This window comes from Zootoca vivipara, chromosome Z1, assembly GCF_965207765.1.
Source record: "Zootoca vivipara chromosome Z1, rZooViv2.hap1.1, whole genome shotgun sequence".
Taxonomy (NCBI): domain Eukaryota; kingdom Metazoa; phylum Chordata; class Lepidosauria; order Squamata; family Lacertidae; genus Zootoca; species Zootoca vivipara.
The window spans coordinates 27,926,830-27,948,521 of record NC_142583.1 but is presented as its reverse complement, the minus strand read 5'-3'; the positions used below and the strand labels follow the sequence as shown (position 1 = coordinate 27,948,521).

The 21,692-nt window shown below is 39.8% G+C and overlaps 1 protein-coding gene across 10 annotated transcripts in view; it reads left to right on the top strand.

The window, feature by feature from the left end:
* The window catches only part of WDR17 (WD repeat domain 17), a 62,433-nt gene that overhangs the window by 38,773 nt on the left and 1,968 nt on the right, over window positions 1-21,692 (top strand). For 8 of the 10 annotated variants that reach the window (XR_015947467.1, XM_088659649.1, XM_088659661.1 and 5 more), the window contains 14 exons: window positions 1,095-1,297; window positions 1,402-1,551; window positions 2,513-2,643; window positions 3,546-3,671; window positions 4,529-4,684; window positions 7,500-7,564; window positions 8,212-8,344; window positions 9,090-9,181; window positions 9,704-9,803; window positions 10,980-11,119; window positions 15,395-15,506; window positions 16,357-16,498; window positions 16,600-16,702; window positions 18,444-18,545. Coding sequence is in view for 7 of the 10 variants with exons in the window: in XM_088659649.1 (XP_088515775.1) it covers window positions 1,095-1,297; window positions 1,402-1,551; window positions 2,513-2,643; window positions 3,546-3,671; window positions 4,529-4,684; window positions 7,500-7,564; window positions 8,212-8,344; window positions 9,090-9,181; window positions 9,704-9,803; window positions 10,980-11,119; window positions 15,395-15,506; window positions 16,357-16,498; window positions 16,600-16,702; window positions 18,444-18,545 (1,755 nt within the window). In the remaining 3 variants the exon portion in view is untranslated. Of the gene's footprint in view, window positions 1-1,094; window positions 1,298-1,401; window positions 1,552-2,512; window positions 2,644-3,545; window positions 3,672-4,528; window positions 4,685-7,499; window positions 7,565-8,211; window positions 8,345-9,089; window positions 9,182-9,703; window positions 9,804-10,979; window positions 11,120-15,394; window positions 15,544-16,356; window positions 16,499-16,599; window positions 16,703-18,443; window positions 18,546-21,692 lie in introns of all 10 variants that reach the window. The other 2 variants (XR_015947469.1, XR_015947468.1) reach the window with 1 other exon arrangement.

The following is a 21,692-nucleotide window of genomic DNA, read 5'->3' as shown; positions in this document are numbered from 1 at the left end:
TGCAGTAATTAGGCAGCAGCCTAGATTATCTGTGAGCAACTAGAAGAAAAGTAGAGAAATCAAAGTGGCAAACTGTACTTGCTGGTTAAAATATATATCACTTTTTAAATGCATCACGTGTTGCCCATAGTGCAGTCCGCATGAACAGTATTATAGTGGATGCTTCTGATTGGTTTTGTTATGTATCCTTTGCTATAACAGTTCTGTATCTTAGTCAGTGTTTCTCAACCAGTGTGCCTCCAGATGTTTTGGGACTACAACTCCCATCATTCCTGACCACTGGTCTTGCTAGCTAGGGATGATGGGAGTTGTAGTCCCAAAACATCTGGAGGCACACTGGTTGAGAAACACTGATCTTAGTTCATCAGCCACATTAGGCCTCTCCAGCAGTGCAATTATTTGTGTTTTTTAAAGTAAACAGTGCCCCTATCCTCACTGGTTTGGTTTTCTTTAAAATTGTTTAGTGCTCTGAACGTAATTACCATCCCAAGGCAGGCTGCAGAAGTCTTTGGCTCCAATTCCATACACACTTTATAGTGTTTAACTCCTGTTAATATAAGAGGGACTTATTTTTGAGTTGATGTGCATAAGCTTGGACGGTACAAATGCTGGTACCCTGGCCAAAATAAATAAATAAATAAATAAATAAATAAATAAATAAATAAATAAATAAATAGAGGAAAAGACCTGAATATGATGGGGAAGCTGAAGAAGGAAATACTGTGATATGGAAAGCTTTACAAGTAGTTGTGACAATGCTACATTTGTATGTGAATGGCAGCAAGTGTAAAACATTACAGTGTGTTGCAATGCTCGTTCCACTGATGAGCATGGAGTAAATAAACCTCCTTCCCAGAAAATCAGGAATTATTCACTGTGAAGAATCACTGCATTAGGACAACTCTCTTTCACACAGGTCTCTTAAATTTTATATACGTCATTACTAAGGGAAAGTAAGTGTGAATGACTGTTATGGTGTGAGCAATTCTTGTAGATGTTCTTCTGGTGTTATCTGGTTTTTTTTAAAAAAAAGAGAGTTTTGTCTAGAGATGGTCAAGCGCTACAATGAAGTTGTTTCACTTCTTTCTTAACAGCACTGTTAGAATATGGGATTATACACAAGATGCTTGTATAAATGTTCTTAGTGGACACACAGCACCAGTACGGGGATTGCTGTGGAATACAGAAATACCTTACTTACTGATATCGGGCAGCTGGGATTATACAATTAAAGTGTGGGATACAAGAGAGGGAACCTGTCTGGACACAGTGTATGATCACGGTGCAGATGTCTATGGTAATATATTTTGATGTTTGACTTTAATACATTTTCAGTAGTTTTTATATGCTAAAAATTTTTTGTTCAGTATTTTAAAACAAATTTGTTAAAATGTATTTTAGGATTAACATGCCATCCTAGTCGTCCCTTCACTATGGCCTCTTGTTCACGAGATTCTACTGTGAGACTTTGGTCTTTAACACCTTTAATAAATCCACTCCAGATAAATATATTGGCAGACAGATCATGGGATGAGATTATTGGAAACACTGGTGAGTAAATATACACATATATGTGAGCTATAGGTAGGTAGATGATAGATAGATAGATAGATAGATAGATAGATAGATAGATAGATAGATAGATAGATAGATGCATGCTGACTAGGGATATACAAAGCTATCCCTTTATTTCCACATTTTTCACTCATCTTCTCGCATGTTCACGGAAGGTTCATGGAGAGTCTTGGATATTCTTGCTTTTCAAGTCAATGTTTGCACAAACAGGAGTCTTATGTACCTACTCACCCCCAGCTGAAATAGCAGTAATAGCAATTTATGTGCTTTAAACCACTGGTTTGTTGCACGTATACTTCCCATGTGCAAGTACACTGTTTCTGTATTGGTCACAATTTCTATGCCTTTTCTTGATGTACAAAAGCATAAAACAATTTGAGAAGTTGGATCTGCAAGTGCAACTATACGGACCATCCTGGAGGCGGACAGCTACAGGCTCAAAATTACCGATTTGCTTGCTTACGTTCGTGCACATTAAACTTGACCCATATGTAGCTCTAGTCGTGTGTAGTTTCACATGACACTGCATTGAGGTGTGCATCTTATTGAGCATCATTTACTGACAGACATCCCACATTCAGAGACGAATGCTAATGTGCATTCAGCTTGTTATTTTCTCCCTTTCCACCTGGTTTGTGGAAGCATTTGCCCAATGGATATGCCAGTTAGTTTCTCATCACGTTAGAAGGTAAATAAGAGATATGGAGCATTCAGGACCATTGCCCACACCAGCAGAACACCGTATGTGTTGGTAATCACACTTGCTGGGTTTACTGTGGAATCCCTAGTTGCAATTCACAGGGTGCCAGAGGCCAACAGCTAGAAGAATTTTGACATGCAAACGTCTGCCCATGAGTGGACTTTGGAGTATAGCCATATATCCTCCTCATTATCTTCTCTGTTTCTAACAAGGTGTATAAATATTGGTTTTTAATAGATCGTGCTGTTGAAGTAGGCGCTTCTCCCTTGCTGTGTGGCAAAGTATCTAGGGATATTAAACAAGAAGTAGACAAATTGGCTGGTAATCCCCGAGGGAGAAAACTGAGGTGGTTTTCTGAATGTTTATCAGTAAGTATTAAATAGTAAAAAATTGTGTGCATGTAAGATGTAGCTATAGAACTTTAGGCTGCACTGGTAAGTATAATAAACCTTTCACAAAATGATATGTTTACTGTATTATATATTACCAAATGCTTTTTTCACACATCTCATTTGTTACAAAAAATAATAAACTTGATTTGTCATTTGGCACATGGATCTCATGTCTATTTAGGTGCACAATAGATGTGCACAATAGACTGCCCATGGGAGTTCTAACATAATCAGTGTTCTTAGCAGGGTTGGGTTGAACAGGATTTGTAAGATTAATAAATCTTATCACCATCAATGTTTATTGGTTATATAGTATTTCTAAGATGGAAAGTACTTCACAATCTTCTACTCCCCTTAAAATTACCCAGTGTTCCCATTGTACAGATTGGAAACTACCAAGGCAACTGTGTAGGGCTTGGCCAAGTAGAGACAGAATCCCACACTGAAGCGAGATTGGTTGGACGAAACTAGCTCACTGAGGCTACTGCAGCTGTTTCCACAATTCCATTTAATATAAGAGTGAAGGATAAATACTTTTGAAGAAAACTGAGAGCCCCTGAGTTCAGCTGTCATATGCTTTTCCTCTCCTATTATAACAGAAGTATTCTGTGGGTCCATTGTCATGAAATGGCTTAGTGGTCCTAAGTTTATACAATTATGCTGTGCTTTAAGTTAGTATCTGATTTAGTACATTTAAGGGATCTAACAATGAAAGAACACCTGTGTGGAAACACCTCGCTTTTACCTGGATTCAATATTGGCTTGTTTACTTTTGAATTGACCTGTTTTTACTTTTGCACTGACTGACAAACATAATCACTTTCAGCACAGGTTTAATTCTGATATGGCTTAAACAACATTGTGTTTTATTGTTCCAGCCCCCAGGAGGCAGTAAAAACTTATGGGATCTTGTTGCTGTAATAAAAGGCCAAGATGACAGCTTGCTTCCACAAAATTATTGCAAAGGAATAATGCACATGAAACATCTGGTTAGATTTAGAATGGTAAGTTAAATATGCAGGTTGATGCAATAGCTTTAGCTTTCTTTATTAGAAAAGAAATAAGCTTTTGCTTATTTCATTTTGCTTCACAAGGCAAAATGATATTGTGGAAAAAGAAAATACAGGCATTTCTTACCGTCTATGGAATATGCACTTAAGAATAACCCCCTTGGGAACAAGGGTTGCCTACATTGTCGTGTGAGGCACTTACTGTAATTTTCTCCTAACACTTGTGTTTCCTTGAGCCAGAGGATTGCTTTAGACCCATGAGGTGCAGACTTGCCTGCTCATTTGTTTAGTTTAGTTATATTCCTTCTCATGAGTATATGGTATAATAAATGGTATATGAACCCTCAGTTCTATCAAATTTACAACCAGATTTCAGAATATAACAACTCTGTTTCCTTGTCTGTTCTTCTCATTTGGTTGTAAAGAATATGCATGTAAAGGGGTTTGTTTGTTTTTTGGTGTTTTTTTTACCAATAGGAATTTCGAAAAGGAATTTATTCCGACAGTTTCCATTGAGAAATTGTTATGGGTTGAACCAATACGAGATTAAGTGCAATAAAATATTTTACAACAGTGGATACTCTTTAACACAGAAGTCACTAACCTTGTTTGGGGAAAGAGGTTCCCCACTTTGACCAGGCACATCCTCCTACCCTTTCTGCCTTACAGGACACCAGAGCTGAAATATCTGTGTTGGGGAGATAAAGTGCAGCAGCATTTCTGCTCTGCTTTAACACCTCTGGAGATTGAGGCCAAACGTTTGGGCAATTTGTCAAGGCTTAACTCATGTTATAGGAGAAAACTTGATGGGATGTTTTTTATTGTTTTTTTTTTTCATTTTCATCTTTCAGTCCAAAGCCCAAGAACTTACTACTGTGAAGATGTCTAAGTTTGGAGGAGGAATTGGTGCACCTAGCAAGGAAGAAAGGCTAAAAGAAGCAGCAGAGATACATCTAAGACTTGGGCAGATTCAGAGATATTGTGAACTTATGGTGGAACTTGGACAGGTAAATACTACTTTATGATATGATAAAAGAGTTCAGTGTACACTTGAGAGGGGAGGGGAGGTGGCATTTTCTCCCACTTCCCTGAGTTTCAGACCAGATGTGAGTATCACTCTGGAGCATATATATCAGGCATAGGCAAACTCGGCCCTCCAGATGTTTTGGGACTGCAACTCCCATCATCCCTAGCTAACAGGTCAGTTCTGTTCTGTTTTGTTCTGACCTTGAAAAGCTGAAAAAATGTCAACAAAAGATTACACACCTGGCTTCCAGGAGAAAGTTTTCAGACTCTTGTGGGAAATAAAAATGAGTATGCATAAGACTCAACAACAACTGGAAGGAATAAACCAAGATGTACAGAAAGATGAGATCCTTCAAGAAATGGTGCAAGAGGATAAAAAGACTGAGGATGTGAACCACAATAAAATTGAAGAGAACGGGGATGGAACACAGGATCTGCAAAAGAACAAAGAAAAAGCTGAGAGTTGGAATACCCCTCCTTTCGAGGGGGAGAAGCAAGAATTTCTGAAGAGACAGGAAACCCACAAGAAAAGCATCGTGCAAAGAAGAAGGGACTTCTGGGGGGAGGGAGAGAGTAGAGAAGCCTGGACTGAAAAATTTGTCAGGAAGGGGGTGGGATGAAGGATGAAAGTATTTTGTTTAATAGGATGGATAAAGAGGGACTGAAAACTGGATCATGGACTTTGGTACTTGCTGGACTGGAAGGGGAAAGCCGAGATCAGGGGATGGGGGGGGGGAGAATTGGAGATAAGGAGAAAATTTAGAATTGGGAAAGTAAAAAGGTGTTAAGAATATGGGAGCTTTTGGGGAAAAACTGGGGCATGGGAAGAAAAAGAATGTTGACGAGATAGAAATAAGATTTATGAGGATTTTTAAAAGTATTACAAAAGAGATTGATAAATAATTCAGGGGACGGTTGGGGGTTACCTTCCTCTTGTCGGCTCTCTGTGCATGGGGAGCTCTTGGTGGCAGGGAGGGCTCCTGGGGCAGGGAGGGCGGAGGGGGGGGGAATACCCAATTGGAAAAAGAACCATTGTCTCTCCCCTTCTCTCCCCTAGAAACTCTCTGTGGCAGGGGGAGTGCTGGGGGGGTGGGGGGGAGAGAATGAGAATTGATGTTAGAAGAAAATTCAATAGAAAAAAGGATGTTATTGATATAAGATTGGAGAATTTTGAAAATAGACTGGGGAATAAGACAAGAAAACTGCGTAAATGGTGTTAAAAATGAAAATCAGAAAAGGGGGAGGTAGGGGAAGCCCAAAATACAATGTTTTTGAAAAAAAGATATAGCCAAAAAAAAATTTTTTTTGCTGTCTCTTCTTTCTTTTTTCTTTTTCTCTCTTTTTTTCCTTTTTCTTTTTGGATGATTTAATGGTTAAGTCTAAATAGTTGGGTGGACACTCACCTGTTCTCTTCTTGTTACCCTAGGACCCCTCGGTGGCAGGGGGGGGGTTGCCGGGGTGATGAGGGAGGGGTGGGGATAAGCCCAATTATAAAATGCACCACCTTCGACTGCACACTGTCCATGGGAAAACCTTGTGGCAGGAGGGATCCCGTGGAGGGTGGGTTAGAAGAAGGGGGAAAATATGTTACCTAATTGTATACGTGTCTTTGTTCTGTTAATATGCAAAATTAATAAAAATTATTATTTAAAAAAAAACAGAAACTGTCAACAAACATTTTTAAGGTTCCAGTTAAATACCAGTATTCTTTTATGTACATAATGTTTCCCCTTAATACACCAACAATCTTCATTTAAAAAAAAGAAAAAAGAAAAAAAGAAAGTCTCGAAACATCTGGAGCACTGAGTTTGCCTATGCCCGATGTATATTCCTGCCAATTTATTGGTTTATATATTTAATGGCAGATGTGGACAAATGAAAGTTCCTTGTGCGCTAGATATGCATGACAAAGGTTCAAATGCCTTCAGAAAGGTTGGGTTTTGTTCTGTGTTAACGTTGCTGTAGTTACTACTGTGTATTTAAAATACCACATTCGTGTATTTAAGAAGCATTTGTTGTAGCTAGTATTGTTATTATTTGTACCTCATAATTGCTATAACAATGCTATTGCCATAGGACTAATGGTGCTTGATTTGATTTTTATTTTGTCGACCTTGCTGAAACTTTAATAAACTGGCAAGTGTGTGTTTGTGTGTGTGAGAGAGCACACACCCCTCATTTCCACAACTAAGCATATTGTAAAGTACTATAATAGCTTACTTTAAATAAGGTCTATTCTATTCATATTTAGTATGCTGTTGGTGTCTTCCATATCAAAATAACACATTACAAGACAAATGCAGGATACACAACCCACCCTGTGGGAGTAAAGGCCTTGGGAAGGGGTTGCAAGTGAGAATTGGAGGGCAGCCTGGAAGAATTAAGGATCCTTTCCTATCTGATTATTTTCTCATGCAAATGTCCTCCCTTCTCTCTTCTGCATTACTGTTAACCAGAAAATGTATTTTGAGAAAGCTGTGTATGAAAAAGTTACAGTACTTTCACCCTTTATGATCTCTGGAAAAAGTTATTTCAAAACGACTGTATTTTAAAACATGACTCTGTGAAGTAAACATGCAATTCTTCAGTGATTCTATTGTGAAGGGTAACAAATGACATACTGGCTTCATTAGTGACCTCGTTTTTTCAGATAGCATTCATTTTTAAATATAAATGGAAAGGGCTAATTTGTTAATGATGTCCATATAAAGGGAAGAGAATTTGAAATGGTTTTTTAAAAAACAGTTGAATGTTTCTTGTGTTAAGATGGAAATAATGACATATTCTGTGTTTTAGTGGGACAAAGCTCTCTCAGTTGCACCAGGGGTATCTATGAAATACTGGAAGAAATTAATGCAAAGGTAAGATGGGAATTCTAATTTAAGTCACCTATTTGCATTATGAGGCATAGGCCTGAGTCCAACACAGAGTTTGACATGCTTAAGTCCACTGATTCTTGTAGGCTTAAGAAAACTTAATTCTGTGTTGGATTCAGGAGTTACTATAGCATCACATGCTACCTCCCTTGCCTCCCTCAATAAATCCCCCCCTTCTTCTGGCATCTTTAACCCCAATTAAATTGATTACCACTACTTTTCAACTTTGTTATGAACCTGGTGTTAGGGCCGAGCAATCAAATAAGTGGCCATATTTACAGAAATGATTCATAGTGGTAGAAACGAACATATTTCTTCGAAAGATCTCTTCAGGCTCATGTCCTGCTTGCCATAAACATCTGTTTTTATTTGACAACTCTAGTTAGGAAGGAATCTGCAACAGTCATGTAAAAGTTGTATCTGGTGGTGCGTTTTTAAATTAGTTATTTGAAACTATCCGTATAAGTGCTTGAGAGTGTAAGTTTTTGGAAGCAGTGCTTTTGGGAAGAATTTTGTGTATCTCAAAAGGATATATATAAATCTTGATGCCTCATTGATGTTCTTTGAATAGATCAAATACTAAACGTAACTTAAATGAACTTAATAACAGCCATGCTTTCAATTTTGATTAGGAGAGCTGACCAGTTAATTCAGGAAGAAAATGATGATGTTATTCCATACTGTATAGCAACTGGCGATGTGAAGAAACTTGTCACATTCTTTACTTCAAGAGGACAGCTTAAAGAAGCTCTGCTTGTTGCACAGGTACCACTGTACAAGATAGCAAATAACTCTTTTAGGATGTAATATAACTTTTGCTATAAACTGATACCTGTTGTGCTGTTATCTAAAACAACAAGAAAACAAACTGAGTATAAGAATTATGTTAGAATCAGGAAATTATTAAATAAAAGGAAGGGATAGTAAAGCTCTAGATTTTCCTGCTTCTGCAAAGAATAAGAATTTCCTTCCCGTTCCACAATTTACTCATATGCTGGTGACATTAAAGCTGGTGTTTATGATGCCTGCAATCCTGAGTTTTAAAAGCCTAGTAATGATTGGCCTGTTTAGCCTACACTATTGCCAGAATCCTATACCTGTGGATTGGTACCAGTGCAATGGTGGCACTAATGGAGCTAGGGAATGGTTTCAGTGTATTGGAATAAAAATCAATCAAACAGACCTATATTAGCTACGAAACAAAGCTTGGCAGCTTTTGCTAAGAATATCATTCTGTTGTGGATAATGGAAGCTTATACATCCTAGTCAAAGTACTTGGAATTTTACTCTCCCACATTTACAACATAACAGGATAGCTCCCTGACTAATAAATATTCTACCATCAGTTTGAGATGTACCAATACGGTTGTTCCAGATGGTAGCTGGGCTGTTTTCTCCTACTGTGATATGACTGTTCGCATTTCACTGTTGACCCCTTTTTAACAATAATATTACCAAGAGGACAATGGTTTATGTTGCTTTTGATCGACCTTTTTTTAACCGATTTTAGTCCGCATGTGAAGGAAATATGCAAACATCCCAGTGTTTAGAATCAAATGGATCAGCAGATTTTGAAGGAAACAGCATGGAAGATTACACTGAGTGAGTCATTGAGTGGTTATTTTTCATATGCTATCTTGTTTTTTTTGTCCGTCACAAAATTAGTGTGGCATTTTTAATTGAGATTTGACATTTTTTTAAACTGAATTTTGTAAGCTATTGATTTGCCATATCTCTGTTGTCCCTTTTGAGGCAGGGGGCACATTTACGATTAAATTCTGACTTACAGTGTGTTAACCTGCACACTATATTCCAATAACCAGTGCTTCTTTTTCTTAAAATGTTTAGGGGTACTCTCATTTTCCTACTTATATTGAAAAACTGCCCCTCAATGAGGCCAAACTTAGATTCACAAAATGTTTAGGTGTATGCATCCCCCTGCGTCCCCCCAGAAAAAAAGCACTGCCAATAACCAAAACTAATTTATGGTTGGGCTGCCTCATGCTCTGATGGTGCTGACCAAACTTTCAGATTGTAAAGGAGGAGGATGCACTAACAACATCTAGTAGATTTATCTAGTTTTAATTATTTAATCCAAGTTATTTTTATTTTTGTTTTTTCTAGACTCCTGCACAAAGTCAGTAAAGAATTGTCTGAGTGGTATTTTCAGGATGGCTGTGCGGTGCTAGCTGCTTGCTGCCATTTAGCTGTTGAGAACATTGAGGTAAAAGTATTTTCTGTTTATTCTATACCCAAATAGAAATGTGCATAATAATTACTCTTTGTTTTGTACATTTGCATACATCCTATTAATTTTTTTTTAAAAAAAACACCAATCCTGTTATGTATAAATAAACTTGTTTTTATATCATGGATCCAATGGGCAGTGTGGAATAAGGACACATCACTTTAGGAGATTTTTATGCTGCTGGGAGTCTGCTTTGTGCCTCTGTCTTATCTAGCCCTGCTGTGGGAATAACAGACCTCAAAGCCTAACAACACTACTACTGTGGTGGAGAAAGTCCCTTTTCGAGATATGTTTTTATGTACCAGCTATCTAGATATTAAAGCTGATCACAAGATGCCTTGGATACTCGCTGACCATTTCAGGAAACAGTAAGGGGCGTTCCTACAATTGTCCCTAAAATGTAGATAGTGTTGATAGTTAAGAAACATCAGCTCCTGTTGGATAGTAATTTCTCCCCTGTCACGTCGCCCCTTAGTCCATATCTGCATCAAAGCCAGGTTGCTAGGCCCAAATTCATAAGTAACTCTAAGCTTTGCCTCTTTCCCAAGTGTTGATTTTCAAAAGCCTTTTCCAGTTGCACTCTTCCCCTTGAGAAAGGCAGCACACACAGAGTGGGGATCCTATTCCCATTCTCCTTAACAATCTCTTAAAGAGAAACCCTTCATTAGTGGACAAATAACTATTCTGGTGGCCATTACCTTCCTCTATGGATAAACCCTCTGCAGGAGATGGGGGAACATTCTAAAATGGCGTGTCTGGGCGAGAGAAGGTGCCATGTCGAGCCGCAACCACCACTCACTGGCAAGACAGTAGGCAGCCATTGTGAGATCTTTGGCAGCTTTTCATATTGGGAGGGTTGGATGAGTTACAGAAATTCCTGTTTACTCTAAATTTTCTAGAAGCTGGCAATAGCTTGGGCTGACGTGTCTCTTCTATTTTAAATAGTAATTCACTTTTAGCTGGTTTAGTTATAGACAAAATATTGCTTACAGTGATTTAAAGTAAAACAGATCAAACTATGAGTCTTGCTCATTAATGCATGTTTTTGTCACTCTTTAATGTAGCATTGGAAAGTAAATATTTTACGATGCTGGTCTCAGTGGATCCTAAGTGTTTGTGATGCTTAATGATATGATTTTCTTATTGAGCAAGCTTGCCATGGCAAACCTGATTCGTGGAAATGAACTGGAATTGGCAGTCAGTGTGGGTACCGTCTTGGGAGAATGTGCAGCACAAGCAACACAATATGCACTAGAGTTACTAGCAAGAAAATGTATGACTATAACAACATGGTAAGAACTTCTTACTCCAAAGAATGTTTCACTCTAACAAACCTTGGACACTTTTATAGAATACCAGAGTCTCATATTTTGAAAACAGCAACAACAACTTTGAGGAACCTTTGGTTTTTTCATCCAGAAGAAACTATTAAAAAGTAAAACTCAACTACAGTAGCATATTATGAACAAACACCAATGTTCTTAGGGCAGAAAAATGTCGTATAAAATTAGCATGACCAAGTCAATAGTTTTTCATTTGGCTAGTACCAAGCGCTTCTATATTGCAGGAGTGATAACTACAGAATCAGTAGGCAGGGTAGATTTTTGAGACAGTTCTAGGATTTGTGCTCTGCTTGAGTGAATAAAGTGCACCAGGAGCATGCTTGTGTGTGTCCGCATTTGTCTTTACCACCTTTGTGATTCCACCTCAGTTAGAATCAGTTCATCTGAGTACCTTTTGAGCTTATTTTTTCAGTCCACAGACATTAAAACAACTACATTTCACAGATTAAATGCCCTGTGCATAAAATGGTCATATGACTAAGTTGCAGCAAGTACAGATTGTTGATGCGCACACAATAATCTACGTTGATTTTCTGACCCATGTAGCTGATTTGACAGATAATCCACGAGGGAATAAATCTGCAAACATTGAAATGAGCCCAAAAAGTGGGGTGGGAATCGTTCCCTAGTCCTCAGCTTAGATTCCGATAATGAGAAGAAATCCAGCATAGTTTGTTTCAAATTTTGGGGTGATATTTTGCTTTTCTCCTTTCATTTTGCTTTGCATTATCCAAGCAAAGCGTTATGGGATAACTTTTAGCCTCATGGTTTTGATAAGGGTTGGAAGAAAATAGTTACTTTGGATTGTGGCTTATGTCAGGAATGCAATTTTAATAGAACTCATTTTTTTCTGTGACTAAATGATAGTGTCCAAAATCTGTTCTTAATTTCAGGAACACTTGTCTTGCATGTAGCTGCTAGACATAAGTGGATGAGAGAAATGTATTGGCAGTTGCCACATTATGGTAGGGGATGTGAAAAGGGACACCCCACCCCCCTCCTCTAAGTTTAGCAATTGCTTAGTCTTCTCCAGTCATAACAAAGTCTTGGAGATTGCCTTTCTGTGCTCATTTATGTTTCTCAGCTCCTTGGCAAACAAATAAAATGAAAAAGGAAGGTGCAGAAATTTAGAGGCCCACAGTTGTTTTAAGGCAGGCACCCCCAACCTTCAGCCCTCCAGATGTTTTGGACTACAGTTCCCATCATCCCTGACCACTGGTCCTGTTAGCTAGGGATCATGGGAGTTGTAGGCCAAAACATCTGGAGGACCACAGGTTAGGGATGCCTGTTTTGAGGTATCTACAGGAAAGGTCAAAGGGAAACAAAATATAAGCAAAAATCAGGTGGTGTTGCCCATGGCCCACACTGCCCAAAATTACCATTGGTGGTGACAGCACTTGCTGTGATGACATGCTGTCACCGTCCTGAGTATAGCTGCATAATGAGATGGCTGTGGAGCTTATAGCTAAACCTTTCTACTCCTTGCAAAATCATATGCTTATAGAATCCAGTCATACAAACTGGAGTCCACAAGCACAACGAATTCACAACCCAACTTCTTGCTCACCCACAGCTTTATCCTTTGCTTCCCGTTTATGAGAACGTAAAGCTTTCAGCATATTGCCTTCCGAGTCAATAGATCTTTTTTCTTTTGCAGCTTGGGTGATAGCCACTACTAGCCATACTCTGAGTAAATCCAATAAAATCAGTTTATTTAAGTTATTCAAGTTTTATTTAAGTTATTCAAGTTTTATTTAAGTTATTCAAGTATTATATTTCCCATAGATTGTAAAATCTGAAATAAAATCATGACCGAGAAAATGAATATTGGAATTCATTATTGCCTAAAACCTTGCGATTTGGGTAATGTTTTGTTTTGTTAACGGTAGGATTGTTTTTACATAAAAAGTCAAAAGATAGTTAACATGGGATACATATAATTGAAGTTTGCATGTTGAGTGTAGTAGAAGGCGGGTAAGAATTTGGAGCTGTCTTTTCCCTGTTTTTTTTAAAAAAATCCCAGCTTCTTCCCCAGCCTCTCACCTATTGTCCAGTGTGTGTTTAGTATATGAATGCTGTTTTTGTCTGTTACATTTTGAATATCTTTGTTTTAGCTTTCCATCACCTGGATACAGGTACTTTCTTTTTTTTCTAGTAGGACATTCCAATCTATCCTCTGCAAAGCATGACATTTCGGGTTAGACTGAAAAGAAAATCCTCCATCCTCTGCTGGCTTTTCTAATAGAACAAAAGACTTTGCATGATAAGTAGAATAGACTGGCTGAAAAGAAACATTTTGGGCTATTGATGAGAATTCAACCTGTAAGAACAAAAAGTAAGGGCATATCCTTAAGACATCCCTCTCCTCTCCTGGGATTGTCCCATGCCTTCATGAAGCAGAACATTTGCAGTTCTGACAGTTTGATCCTGATATTGTACTAGCACATAAGAACTGAGGTTAGTGATTCAACAGCTGTGGTGTTTGAATACTTAATATTATGCCGGCATTGCAGCAGTGTTAATGGCAACACTGGAGATTGGCTCCAATATTTAGGTTTTCCTAAAACCTTTCTTTGGGCACCCTCTTCTTGAAAGTTGATGGCTGCCTTGCCAGCCAAGCAATAGAAGGATCATAATCTATCCTAAGTGAACATTTATTTGGGCATTCCACCTGCGCTATACAAATTGGTATACATACTTGCCAACTATTTCTTGGAGCGCAGATGGCAAATAGTTTTCTGTAAAAGCGCTCCTCCAGTACTTAAAATATAATCCCATGGGGAGCATTACTCAATATACAAAGCAATTGCTAGTCATAGACCTGAGGTTCTTCGTGCATGCAAGGCTCTGGTATATGAAGATGAAGGATTTTCCCCTTGATAATGTCATGGATAACACAATGTGCACATCCCCATTTTGTGTATGGAGGTTCCCTGATACAGAATAGTGAATGATGGATTCATTTGGATTTTCATCATTCCTGACTATTGGCCATTCTGGCTAGGAGCTGGAGTCCAACAGCATCTGGGAGGCCACATGTTTCATTGTGCGTAACAACTTGTTACGGTAGTCTCAAGTACTATTGACTAAATAATGCACACCATCTACAGTGAACTAAGACAGCTTGATAGCAGCAATATTTCTAGGGTTGCAAGATGTATTTTCTAATAGGTCACAGACTGCCTATCACCAGGGGTACCCAAACTTTTTTCAAAGAGGGCCAGATTTGATGAAGTGAACATGCATGAGGGTGACCAAAGTTGTTGAGCTTTTTCTTGTTGAGCTTTTTTTAGGATTGAAGTTGCTGAGCTTTTTTTAGGATTTTAGCCCAGGACATATACTGCCACAGGGGACCAGGTTAAATCAACCAGCAGGCCAGATGAGACCCCGAAACCGACTTTGGACATGCCTAGCCTATATAGTTGCTGAAAATGGAATAAACTTAGTAGCTGTTTAAGTTTTTTTTAATGATACTGAAAGATGTGGTTTGGATCTTGAATGATAAATCTACCTGAATTGTATTTTTGTTGTTGTTCATAGAATTGTATTTTATGACTTCACCAAAGCATGTCCAAATTACCTGGAGTGTTCATACATAGCTGCATCCTATCCTAGGGATCTGAAAATGGTAATTTGATAGTGGCCCAAGCATGAGAGAAGGAGAGTGGAAGCTTCTGCTTTCACTTTAGAACAAACCACAGTTCTCTGTAATGACCAAACAGAAGCAGCCATTTGTTCTAGTGGTCATTTGTTTTGTTAATTGACTTTCGTTGGAACACACCACAGTTCCTCAAGCTCAATGCATTGTGAAACTGTGGTTTGTTGGAAAGTAGGAAGCTTTTTCACTTCCCCATCTTGAGGCTTGCTGCTGGTCACCCAAATCATGGTTTATCACCTAAACCATGATTTGAGTGACCAGCAGCAAGCCTCAAGATGGGGAAGTGAAAAAGCTTCCTACTTTCCAACAAACCACAATCAGGACTGTGTACATCCATTTTATAACTGCATTAAAGGCTCTTGAGCTCATTGTTAGTATGTAGTATCTTCTACATTACCACACTCTCTCCCAGATCTGTCCGCTGCATAAAAGTAGCTTCACCTCACCTACAGATTCACAGCCAGTTAAGAGAGGGATGGGAGAAGAACAAGTAATCTTAATTCTGGCATTGCTCATTGCCACCTTTTCACATTGCTAAATAACGGTGGCTGTTTGTCTTTTCACAGGGATTTAGCAGCAGATCTTCTTATGATGATCCCCAATAATGAGCTACAGTTAGTAAAGCTTTGTGCTTTCTATCCTGGATGCACAGCAGAGATAAATGACCTACATGAAAAGGTACACTTAAGAGGTCAACTGTCTCTTAACCATTTATGTGAGTAGCAGAAGAAGTTTTATGTTAATTTGTTAATACCTAGATCCATTTATTTTAGGGTTCTTCCTATTAGAGTACACTATAATCAAAACCCCCTATGTTATTTATTACCGTTATTTGTTTATTTTTTAAATTGCTATCCAAGCCCAATATGTACAGGAAGAAGCAGTCATTTCCTATTGGACATACCAATAATTTTTCTTGCAGATGACAATGGAAAGTATCATGAAGCTTAGTGTGCATAACTGAGCTGTTAATCTGTGGCCTTATTATAGTATTAAGTGTCACGGTGGCCGAAGCCCTTGTCCCTCACATTAAGGTATCTACATTAGCTTGAAAAGTAGGTTTACACAGAATACTCTTTTCTGATGGAAAGGGTAATATAGATTTAGCTGTGTGTACAATGAGCTGAGTCCAGTTTTGTTCAGGCATGATGCTGCAATGCAGAGGTGCCCCACAGGACTTAGCAGAGCCCTGTTTTCCTATCCCAGTGTAAGTATGTATGTATGTATGTGCAGGGGCATTGTGGTGAATGAGAAGTCTGGACATATGTCCCCTACGTTTGCCATACAGATTACTTGTACTCTGGAGCATAAATAATGTGCCTAGTGCAAAGACAAGGGCCTCAGGATGCACAAATTGCACACAGACTTTCCATTCCCTGTAATGTTTCTTTGCACTGCCTGGGAAAGAAACTGGTTTAAGTTGTGGGGAGCATTTCATGTTGGACACTGCACCCATTCTTGTGCAAAACCCCAGCTTCCCGTACAAATACTGTCATAAATGTTGCTTTGTAAATGTTTTGTTTTTCAGTGCAGCCTACCAGATGCAGAAGAATGTATGCAGTTAGCAGAGACAGCTCAGGAGGAAGGAAATATATTTGAGTCAATAAAGTATTATTTGTTAACTATAGAACCAGAAAAAGCACTTCCGATAGGCATTCATTATGTGAAAGGTAGGCTTCTTAATGAGTCAGAAAATCTAAAAGATTAATATTTGCTTGGTTTCTCCGCCCTTCAACACTTTAAACTTTTCTTCTCCATTTGTGTTTGACAGAACAAATCAGTAGTTCAGATTGGACCTTGGATTCAGTCTGTCCATTTCTTGATCTTCTAAGCTATATCCGGACAGAAAAGTTGTTACTTCATAAATGTAGTGAGTAAGTATGCTTTGTCAAACTTGTGAAATTGAATCTGACCTATTTCTATGGTTAGACTTTGTTTACCCGTGTGCCCTCAATTGCCAGTACATCTTAAATAGCACCAGCACAACTAAGCTGAAGAGAAATAAAGTAAAACCAGAAGTGACCATTTTAAACGGAGCTGATGATCATAGGACAATTTTAGATGAGCGCATGTATAATAATAAACCGATTCTGTTCTTTGTAGAAGTGCAGTTGACTTCTGCAGTGTTTTATTCTAGAGCATGTTGAGGTCAGATCTTCATCTCATTATAAAGAATACTTGTGGTTAAAAATGCATTTTTCTGCAAGCATTTTTTAAAAACCATGTATTCTGTAAACATAGGATATTGCCGGTTTTTGCTGGCTTTAGATATGCTTCTGGGTTGTTCCTTTGGAGATATTCCCTGTGCTAGATGTTTTTAGATTTCGGCTTTGCTCAGGCCCAGCATCAGCAGTTGGGTGTCCATCACTTGCCTGACCTGGCTATACCACCAATTACTGCCCTCATCACCGGCAGGGGCAGACTTTGGTAATATTTCCTAATGTGCTGCCCAGGGTGAGCCCAAAATTTGGCACCCCAAAATGGATCTTCTCAATTATGAATCTTCTAAATTCTGTGCCCCCTGGGCCCTGTGTAGGGAGAACCACCCACACTGCCCTAAATCCAGTGCTGTCACTGGGGCGCCAGGCTGTCATTTTAGTGATGAGTAGGTGAACAGTGGGACCCAGGTAGCGCTGTGGTTAAACCACTGAGCCTAGGGCTTGCTGATCAGAAGGTTGGCGGTTCGAATCCCTGTGACGGGGTGAGCTCCCGTTGCTTGGTCCCAGCTCCTGCCAACCTAGCAGTTTGAAAGCACGTGAAAATGCAAGTAGATAAATAGGAACCGCTACAGTGGGAAGGTAAACAGTGTTTCCGTGTGCTGCTCTGGTTTGCCAGAAGCAGCTTTGTCATGCTGGCCACATGGCCTGGAAGCTGTGTGCCGGCTCCCTCGGCCAATAACGCGAGATGAGCGCTGCAACCCCAGAGTCGGTCACAACTGGACCTAATGGTCAGGGGTCCCTTTACCTTTACCTTTACCTTTAGGTGAACAGTTGCCAAAATCTGCTCCTGTCTGCAGTGGCCACCCACCACTTTAATTTGCCCAAAATATAATGCCCTGGTGAGTGGCCAGTGTGGATGAGAGCTGAGCTTGGTTCTCATTCATAAGTGACGTCTCCACCTGCCCAGTGCTAAACTGCTGCCCAGTGAGGAAACTGATTTAAGTGGTAGCACCACTGGAGAAAAGTGTATGAGAGAAGTGGAGGAGAAAGGCTATGTGGAGGTGTGGGAAGCAAAAGCCCCCTTAAGTTTGGAGCTGGCACTGCTTTTGCTGTTTTGTTTTGTTATTGTTTTATTATGTTTTAAACAGTTGTTAATTTACTGCTTTGAAAGAGAGTATGGGTTTTATCCAAAGCTGTCCACGTGGATGTGGAACAGACTTCCGCTTAAGCGGTGGGACTTTGACATCATCTCCTCCCCAGTGTTCTTCTGTGACCTCAGAATCTGCTCCAAATGATTGGGGGGGGGGGTGACTCGAGTAGATTTTGGGGGCACCTGAAGAAGGAGAGAAGGTGAAGTTCCATTTCTCAATAGTAAACAAGTTTTATGTCTATGATCTTCTTTCATAATGATTGGGGAAAATAATGGAAGCACTTATTAATGTTCTTTTATTTTCAGATTTAGAAACGAGTTGTTAATATTGTGTGGGTATATTGGTGCATTACTGGCTATTAGAAGACAGTACACTAGCATTGTGCCGGCACTTTATGAATATACAAGGTAAGTCTTTATTACACAATAGTTGTATCCATTGGGATTACGATGGATTTGATTATTTCCTTTCCTCCAGCGCTGTCAATTATTACTTATGATGTTCCTTGGCCCTTGAATAGTGATTAATCCCTTTGAAATTGGCTTAGTCTTTTTTAAATCTAATTTCTCAGCTGCCTTGAACTCCTTGGCGTATAACACGGGCACCACAGATACTGTTTCAAAGGGACATTTGGGATTTTCTAGCGTAATGTTTCAAATGGGTTTTATTTTGCAAATCGATACAAGGAAAAAAATAAGAAATACTAATGAGCGATAGCTTCTGTTTTTTTATAGCAAAGATGAACTAAACATATGGATGTGGTAGTCTTAACAATTATTATTAGTTTTTTTTGTCATAGGTTATATATAATACTTTAGGGGTTAGAGCAGGGGTCTGCAACTTTTTTTGAGGCCGGTCCAGTCCACTCCCTGGCAGACCTCTTGGTGGGCCGGAGCATGTGCACATGCACATGGGCACTCCTCCGTCCTGGAAGTGCGCTGGGAATAGCGTGTACGCACGCATACGGGCACTCCTCTGGGTGAGGAGCGCCCATGTGTGCACACACTATTTCTGGCACTCTTCTGACCTGGAAATCAACCCCTGTGGCGAGGGAAAAAATAGTGCTGCGGGGGGGAAAGCCGATCAATGGAATGGCCATGGGCCGGTTCCAGGAAGCTCATGGGCCGGAACCGGCACATGGGCCTTAGGTTGCCGAACTCTGGGTTAGAGTATTATATCTGATGGAATGGGCCAGGGCTAGACAACGTAGTGTTCTCCAGATGTTTTGGTCTACAATTCCCATCATCCCTAGCCTACAGTAACACCAGATGTATCTAGAGCACTACTTAGTTGTATTTTATTGGATTTATTTTCAAAAATTGCGAGTCGAGTATGTGGATAAGGAGCTTCAAGGAATACCGCCCTACTGCCTGTTTCTTCAATCTTTCTCTTCCTGCCTCCTTGGCAGTTATAAGAAGGAAAGAGTTGATTGACTTGGTTTAGGAGGTAATTGCATGTCCAGTCGTAGAGAACCTAGCAGCCATTATTGCCTCCTTGTAAGCTTGGTGGTCTTGACTGCCTTGAAGGAGGTGGTTGTGAGGCTGCTTTGAAAACCTCAGATTGTGCTAAGTATAGCACAGTTGGTAGAGGATGATACTCTTAATCTCAGGGTCATGGATTTGAGCCCCATGCTGGTTTGGACTACATGACCCTCATGGCCCCTTCCAATTCTATGATTGGCAGGTTGCAAATATACCTTTCTTGTGCTAAGTGTGGCGTTTGCCATATAACCCAGACAATCTGAATCAATTTCAGTCTGGCTTCAGACCTGGGTTTTGCCTCAAACTACCTTCACCTCTGTGGCGCTGTGGGTTAAACCACAGAGTCCAGGGCTTGCTGATCAGAAGGTCAGCTGTTCGAATCCCTGCAACGGGGTGAGCTCCTGTTGTTCGGTCCCAGCTCCTGCCCACCTAGCAGTTCGAAAGCACGTCAAAGTGCAAGTAGATAAATAGGGACCGCTCCGGCGGGAAGGTAAACGGCGTTTCCGTTCTGGTTCGCCAGAAGCAGCTTTGTCATGCTGGCCACATGACCCGGAAGCTGTCTGCAGACAAACGCCGGCTCCCTCGGCCTATAGAGCGAGATGAGCGCCGCAACCCCAGAGTCGGACACGACTGGACCTGATGGTCAGGGGCCCCTTTACCTTTACCTTCACCTCTATGATGAGTGAGGAATACCAAGATGGCAGATGCAGTGAGACCCTTCTAATTCTCCTGGACCTCTCAGTGACTTTTGATATGATTGATCATGGCATCTTTCTAGACTGGCAATTGGGGGATAGTGCAGTTAAGTAGGGTTCTGATCTGGACTATCATTTCCAGCAGGACTTATGCTATGGTGTGCCACAGGGCTCCATTTTGTCCCTGTGCTGTACATGAAAATGCTGAGGGAGGATATCTGGAGAAATGGAGTGAGGTGTCATCAATATGCAGATGACAGCCAGCTCTATTTCTCCTTTTCATCAGATTTTGATGAGGCTGTTGAGATGCTGAAATGATGTGTGGAATCAGTAAAGGACTGGATGAGGACCAGGAAATTGAAACTCAATTCAGACAAGGAAGAGGTTCTGCTGGTGGGTGGTTCATCTGGTTTGGGAGATGCTTTTCAGTGCAATTTGGGTTGCATTGTCCCTAAAGAATCAGGTTTGCAGCTTTTGGGTGCTATTATTATTATTATTATTATTATTATTATACCACGCCCATCTGGCTGGGTTTCCCCAGCCACTCTGGGCGGCTTCCAACAAAATATTAAAATACAGTGGTCTGTTAAACATTAAAAACTTCCCTAAACAGGGATTTATCTTTAGAGGTCCAAATAGTTTCACCTGCTGAGGGAGGTGTGTCAGCTATCACCCCATTGTACAAAGAGCCTGGAAACAATCCAGTGTTATATCTGTTAGACTATTGTGAGTCATTGTATGAAAACTACTTGGAAACTTCAGTTAGTCCAAAATGATGCACCAAAATTACCAAGTCTGGTTGATTGGAAGACATCTAGCTAGTTTTAAAACTATTAAGGATAATGGTCTGTTCCTGAGCAGAATGCAAAGTGCTGGCTGGGACTTACCTTTAAAGTACATGCATGGCTTGAGAGACACAGGTACCTGGAACAGCCCTTTCTTTTATATGAACTTCCCTGGGTATTAAAATTTCCAAGGGCCTTTCTCCATGTCTCCTTGCCTTACTTATGGAGGTGAGCAGATAGAGCCTCCTCTGTGGTAGCTCTAAACCTTCTCCAAGATATACTCACCTGGCCCCAGTCTGATATTTTTTTCATACAATTTATTTTATCTTATTTGCTCAGGCCTTTTAGTTTCATTAGTTTTATCCTTTAAAAGCTGCTAGCTTTTAAATAAATTTCATTGGTTTTATTATTTTTGTCTTAAATTCTTGTGAGCTGCTCTGGTACTCTGTACAAAGGAGTAGGGATATTGTATACCTGGAAGATTGACTTCCATGGTGGTCCTTTTTTACAATTCAACCAGGCCATCAACAGCAGGTATTTTTTATAAAAGTCTCTGAGACTGAACTGATTTCAAGGACTTATAGAGGATATGA